The sequence below is a fragment of the Euleptes europaea genome, chromosome 4 (assembly GCF_029931775.1).
Source record: "Euleptes europaea isolate rEulEur1 chromosome 4, rEulEur1.hap1, whole genome shotgun sequence".
In the NCBI taxonomy this organism is placed as follows: Eukaryota; Metazoa; Chordata; class Lepidosauria; order Squamata; family Sphaerodactylidae; genus Euleptes; species Euleptes europaea.
The window spans coordinates 9,859,923-9,867,165 of NC_079315.1; the positions used below are offsets into that span (position 1 = coordinate 9,859,923).

A 7,243-nucleotide genomic window follows, 5' to 3' on the forward strand; every position below is an offset into this window, starting at 1 on the left:
ATGCATGCACGCGGTCTTGCCTCACCTCCACCCCAAAAACCTCCCACCGAAGGAGAGGGGGTACCTGGTAAGCCTATAGATGTCCCCGTTCCAGGCACTCTTGGCTCTCCGATGGGGGCGGAGAATCATCCTTATGAGAATCTGAAATGATTCAGATGACTGAGGCATCAAGTCTTGTGTGGTATACACGCTCAATTTCTTTGCTGTGCTATTGCCTCCCTACTAATAGTCCTTTTGAGCATTTTTGAAACTCTGTTTTGGTGTCCGTGCCTGCCTACTCTGAGTTGGTTTCTTCCAGGCCCAACACTTCATTTTTTTTTACTTTGTTTACCAGAAAGACTAACCAGGAACAAGCCATAGAAGCTCTCAAGTAAATGGAAGTACCTCTGGAAAAGAACGCTGTGTGCTTTTGATTACATGCAGCAAACTCTGGGCTTCTCTCAGGGCCCTAATCTGCTTTCCATCCCTGGCTTCCGTTGGCCATCATCACCTGAAAAATATTCAGACCAAATAATCTCCCCCACCTCTGCTTCCGTGTGTTCTGCAACCAGAGACCAGATGAAACGAAGATGTTAAGCAACATCTCACTTGCTGCTGAAACAACCCCCCAGTTTATTGTCCTGGAAAATTATTAATGTCCGGGAGAATTATTAATGTATGTTTAGGCATGGGCCCCAATCCAATTATAAAGAATATGTTCATATAATTATGCTATATGCCAGCGTGATGTAGTGGTTAAGAGCGGGGGACTCTAATCGGGTGAACGGGCTGGTTTCCCCACTCCTACACATGAAGCTTGATGGGTGACCTGGGACTAGTCACAGTTCGCTCCGAACTCTCTCAGCCCCACCTGTTTCACAAGGTGTCTGTTGTGGGGAGAGGAAGAGAAGGTGATTGTAAGCCAGTTTGAGACTCCATAAAGGTAAAGAAAATCGGGGTATGAAAACCAACTCTCCTTCTTCTTCTTCTTCTTCTTCTTCTTCTTCTTCTTCTTCTTCTTCTTCTTCTTCTTCTTCTTCTTCTCCTTCTCCTTCTTCTTCTTCTTCTTCTCCTCCTCCTCCTCCTCCTCCTCAGAGGTAAACTTTTGTAAGTCCACTGAAGGACTTAGAAGGGTGTAACTCTGATTAGGGTGGCTCTGCTGTTCTTCTAACATAGAAAGTCTTCTATGTTCTGTGCTATATTATATCACAGACAGGGGAGAGACGGTCTTGTCCCCCCCCCCCTTTCAAGTCTCAGACTCTTTGGGTGTGTGAAGTGCCATCAAGTCGCAGCCAACGCATGGCAACACCAGCAAGGGGTGTGCAAGGCAAGTGAGAAGCAAAGGTGGTTTGCCATTACCCTTCCCTGCAGAGCCTTCCTTGGTGGTCTCCCTTCCAAGTACTCACCCTACTTAGCTTCTGAGATCTGACGAGATCAGACTATATCATTCTGCCTTCCCTCCCTCTCAGACTCTTTAGCCCTCCCAAAACTTGTCGACAACCCCTCGGGGCAACCAATAACTCTTTCCACGAAAGGGTTTCTGTTGGGAATTAGTCTACGAGTTTTGTCTCTACCAGGATTATAAAAAAAGGTTAAATGTTTGTGTTTCATTTACATTTACTCAGGGGATAAATAATGTGTCATTTGGTCAGATCGAGAGCTATTGGTTATGTGATGTTCTGGCACGATCTTAGAGGCTTCAGTTGAACTGCCGTTTTGGTTAAGAAGAGACTTGCTTCTTTTAACTTCTTCTTCCTCGAGTAGATAATGTTAAGTATATTCTTAACTGTGTTTTAAGCCTTAGAGCCTGTTAGCCATGTGCTGGCAAGAGTTTAGGAAACCAGTTGTAGAAATGAGTTATTAATTTATATTCCAAATTTATCCTCTTTTTGATATAGTAAACCTCTATATTTATTGAAGGAAAGCAATGTGTCTTGAACTTTGTGTGTGTGTCTAATTTATGATCCACAAGGTCATGATTTATCGCAATCTATCTCAACAGTTTCCCAATCCTTCCTCAAACCCAGAGACTGGGTTTTTTGTATATGTGACTACCATGTTGTTCAATATCAGGTTTTTAATCTGTGGCTTCCTGCTAGGCCCTGTGTGCTTTATGCCTCTTTCCTGAGCAACTTCCAGGTGGAAATTACCTCCTGTTAATAGATTTACCCCAGGGGAGCTTCCAAATCTCTCACTTTTGACCTCAATGTAAAATGTCTCAAGTCTTTGAAGTAAAGGGGCGGAGACAGATGCAAAATTTTAAGCGTGGTGGAAGCGTTTGGGACGCACACTTGCTAGCCTGGAAACAAATGCCTCGGAATGCCACAAATGTGTTTTCATGCTCCTCTCACCACACTTAAAACCATTTCCATTTATTTACTAGCTCCCTTCACCAAAGGTCTTGAGCTTAACCATGGCAATAATACATAATACAACAGCAAATAATCAATTTACAATACCGAACATATACTTAAGGTCAAAACACAGTAAAATATAATTACTAAGCATAGCTCCTAAACATCATTAAAACTATAACAATCAGTATATTCCCCTGAACACCTCATTGAACTGAGATCATTCAAATCACAAAGTTTGATCCAACTTTCAGCTTGGCCTACACACTTAAGCGACATCACCTCCACCAAAAATCTTGCAACAGAACTAGTAATATCAGGGTGAATATCTCCCATTATGTGAGATATCACCCAGGGCTCTAAGGGAAGTTTGTATTTAGACAATATTGGAGAGATCCAACGCAACCTAGGAGCTGACCAGTGCTGACAAAACAATCCACACTTAAAACATTATGTCTGTCTTCACTCCAGGTCTGCTTATCCCGCCTGGTCTTATTGAAAGGAAATGGATAGAACTGGCCAATCAGAAAGATGTCATTGGCCTTTTATACATGGGTTGTTCCCGTCACCAGCCCCTCCCCCCGACAACTTCGGGGTTTCGTTTTAATTATGCAAGTAATTTCCGACCTTCAGAAGTCGCCTCACTCTCCCCTCGCGTTTCCTCCATGTTTTCAGGATGCTGTTTCTACCCCGAGTTAAAAGTCTGCCTCGATCCCAAATCGAAAGCTGGTCCTGTGCATGCTCGTCACGTCGGGCTTTTCTCCCCACACCCATTCTCGCTTCTCATCCAACCCCTCCCCTATAAGTCAGTATCACGTGCACAAGCGAGAGAATAATGCTGGAATACCATGAGGCTGCTTATTTGGTCAGTTTCATAGCGAGTGTGGGTCAGTTTCAGATCGAACAGTTGGGAGAACACTGAAATAATCACAAACGACCTATGTGGCTGCTTATTGGGTCAGTTTCAGTTCTTGGCAGGGTGGAACGGAGCTGGGCTGATTTGTCACTCTCCCCTTATACGCGTCCTCTTATAGGCATGAAAGCCTTTTTTAGTTTGTTTGCGAGTGCAAGACTACAGACGGAACAATGAATGTTACAAATAACCGTGCAAGTTATTGTCGAAGGCTTTCACAGTCAGAGTTCATTGGTTCTTGTAGGTTATCCGGGCTGTGTAACACTGTCCCACAGTGTCCTTCAGTGTTACTCCTCTGAAGATGCCTGCCACAGCTGCTGGCGAAACGTCAGGAAAGAAAATACCAAGACCACGGTTACACAGCCCGGATAACCTACAAGAACCAACCGTGCAAGTGTTTTACGTCCTTATGACCCCTGCATTGAGTTACGCAGAAACAAATTGGCGTGTGTGGGGTTGTCTGGACCTTTCTCTGCTTTGGCTGTAAAATGGCCACTCAGTTCAGATCAAATGAAAGAATCCCGCTGCGGGGCTTATGGGGGTTGGTGATGTATTTCCAAAAATATATCACAGCCAGTTACAAAGCAGCATGTTCAGGGGGGAGGGACTCGCATGGTTCAAAACTCTGCATTTTCACTGGGGGTGCATAATTAATCACAAGGTGCTTCTGGAATTTCTTTGGGGCAAAAAGTGCCTGTGCATAGTGTTTTGAGAATTCGACTGCAAATACTGTGCAGTTAGAGAGCAGCAGATCCAGCAGAAACAAACTGTGCATAAAAGGCCACTGTTTTTATACATCCGAAAACCTGGATCCAAGAAGTCGAGCGCAGATCCTAAAAAGAGAGGAATATATCCTCAAGTTCCATCTCTACTACAGCACTGGCATATTCTCGTAGCAAAATCAAGGGAGTGCCTTTGAGGGAGTCCTTGGTTATGCCAGGGAACTAGGCAGCCCAATGCTTCAGATGTGTGGCATAATCAATAAGCAAAACAGTACATTTTCAATCAGAAAGAAAACGTGGATTAAGGGGAAAGTGATCCAAATGCATTGAGAAAGGGTTATCGATTTACATTGTGTATTAGGGAACCTTTTCACAGCAGTTTTGTTTTGTTTTTCTTTTCCAGGGGGGAGCACGGGCACGTCCCCAACAACCTCCAGCACGGGGACCCCCTCGCCCTCTGCGTCTTCTCACCTCCTCTCTCCATCATGTTCACCCCCAGCCTTTCACTTGGCCCCCAACACTTTCAACGTCGGCTGCCGGGAGAGTCAGCTGTGTAACCTGAATATCTCCGATTATCCTCCGTGCGCCAGAAGCAACATGGCGGCCCTGCAGAGCTACCCGGGGCTGAGTGAGAGTGGATACAACCGGCTCCAGAGCGGCACCGCCTCTGCCACTCAGCCTTCTGAAAACTTCCTGCCTCAGCGGACTCCATCCTTGATCTCAGGAATGCCTGCTCCTTCCTCTCTGCCAAGCAATGGCAAGATGGAAGCCTATGGTGGCCAGCTGGGGTCATTCCCAGCCTCTCAGTTCCAGTATGTCATGCAAGCTGGCAACCCTGCCTCCACCTCTTCTTCTTCCCACATGTTTAGTGGCGGCCATATGCAGCAGAGCTCCTACAATGCATTTTCCCTCCACAATCCTTACAATTTATACGGATACAATTTCCCTGCTTCTCCAAGGTTGGCGGGAAGCCCCGAGAAACTGCCCACCACCCAAAGCACTTTACTCTGCTCTTCACCTTCCAATGGGACATTTGGAGAGAGGCAGTATCTTTCGACAGGGATGGATCACGGGATGCACGTGATCAGCAGCCCTCCCAGCAACAGCCAACCAACAGCCAATGCCTGTGATAACAGACAATACGGGGCGGTACCGGGGTCTTCTTCACAAATGCCGGTGCACATGGTTTAACCAGTGCTCCGAGTCATCCCCTGAGGAGCGAGACCCTCGTTGCTTATCCTGGCCATGCCGTCCCTGTTGCTTTCGCAACTTAAAATAGGACTAGACTTTGAGCGACATACGGAAACGCAAGCCATCTATAGCTATAATCCAAAGAACCAGACCGAGAGCTGCAGGCACGGCAGCCGCCGCTACCTTGCGTAGCTCGTTGGCTTCTATCCCAGTGGATTCTTTTCTTCTTTAACAGAGAAAATGGTGTCGTTGGCAATAAACGGGGAGGAGCCCCTCTATAGTATATACAATAATCATCTCAGCGTGGTGTGAACTGTCCACAGTAGAGGAAGTGCGGTGTGTGTGCGGTTCTTTCTGTGTTTCCTGGAATGCCAGCAGGCCCGAAAGACCTCGGCTTACAAAGCTGCACAGCCTATGTGAGGCCATTGTATTGTCCCAGTTGGTTCCCTCTCTTGCCATCTGCGGTAATGAATTCAAATCCTGAGGCCTTCTCTTGCCCACTGTAGCAACAGAACATTCTAGCTGAACTGAAATTTCTCTTCCCGGGGTGGATTTTTACCTTTGGGAAAGAGCTCGTAGCTCTTCCCCACGAGAACAATTATTATTATTTTTTTTGGTCATGAAAGTATGTATGAATGAGAGAAAGGGGGAGGGGGAGTAACCAGACAAAGGTTTCCTTCACCTTGACAGGTGAAATGCTTCTTTAAACATACTCAGCTATGAAGAGATTCATAGGCAGTGGCTGACCTACAGTTTGGGGGCCCTGAAGCTTGAACTGTTATGGGGGTCCCTTCACACCCAGCAACGAGATCTGGGGAACCACTGTTATCTTCTTCAGTGGGGTTTTTCTATGGCAGATGTATTGGTTCATTCACTAATAGAGAGGTTGAAGGTCATCAGAGGGGGCTCGTTAGGTTAAAGAGGGGAAAATCTGATTTTTGGTGTTAAAATGCACAAGCGAGACAAGCGCAGCCTGAATTGAGAATTCGGATTTTATATATATATAGTTCCAATTGGCTCTAGCCTAAGGGCTGAGCTATAGCACTATTAAGCAGTGCACCAACGAAGGATTTGAGGATCTAGCTGCCAAAATGTTGGCGATGAATATATTCTGGCGAGCTCGGTAAGCCCATACAGCTGGTGGTTCGGGCGCTGCAAGCCCCCAAGAAAATTTTGAAATTTGACCAATTACAGGGACATTTTGAGGCCTTATGGAATGGGCACATTCTAAGGTCAAATCTAAGTATTTCAACCCATTGGCTTATGATTCTATCGCTAAAATAGCCTTATAACAATCACTTTTTAAAAACTCCATTGATTTTGATGAAAAATTCACGGATTTCTTTTTACAAAGTAGCTTCAGGGCCCCTCTGGGATTAAGGGACCTGAAGCTTAAGCTTCACTGGTTTCATAGTAGATCCGCCACTGTTCATAGGATTCCGTTTTGGAAATGCTGCATTAGGGGACAGGGCGTATGGTCGCACACTCAGAACCTCAAAGCTGTTGGTCGCCAAAGTACCGCTCGCAACGCAACACGCCAGCTGTTTTCAGGATAGATACAGCCCACGGGAATCAAATGTAAGGGAAAGGAGTTGCCCCGTTGAGTTCATGCTAAACGGTGGGCAGACAATAAATGTGAGGAGGACACCTGGCCTCAGGCCGGCCGGCCATCTTGCGCATGCGCCAGAGGAGGAGAAAATGGCCACCGTTCACCTTAACAGCAGGCGTTCTGCACGTCTCAACCCGCCAACCGAGCTAAGACATCACTGCCTTTAAAAAAAAAAGCAATAACTTTCCCTTCTGATTTATGTTCCCTTCAACTCTTCTAAAAGGAAGCAGGCAAAGGGACGCTTCTTACAAGCTAAGCTAGTAAAAGCCGTGTGGAATTGCAAGTAAAAGGAATACAGAAAACTACAGTATAGAGATTTGCTTGAGGTGTTGTAGATAAATGTATTTATGTTCCTAGTGTGGGGGGGAGGGGAACTCAATATTATGAATATTAAAGAGGGCAATAAATGGGTATGTAAAATATATATTAAGAAAGAAAAATGTATAAAGATTTGCCCTGCGCAGGGAAAACTCTG

The 7,243-nt window shown here is 45.7% G+C and overlaps 1 protein-coding gene across 1 annotated transcript in view; it reads left to right on the top strand.

Moving 5' to 3' along the window:
- The window catches only part of TBX15 (T-box transcription factor 15), a 126,355-nt gene extending 121,097 nt beyond the window's left edge, over positions 1 to 5,258 (top strand). The window contains exon 8 of the mRNA XM_056848290.1: positions 4,372 to 5,258. Coding sequence (XP_056704268.1) covers positions 4,372 to 5,159 — 788 coding nt within the window. The 3' untranslated portion in view covers positions 5,160 to 5,258. The remainder of the gene's footprint in view (positions 1 to 4,371) is intronic.
- Positions 5,259 to 7,243: the final 1,985 nt, after the last annotated feature.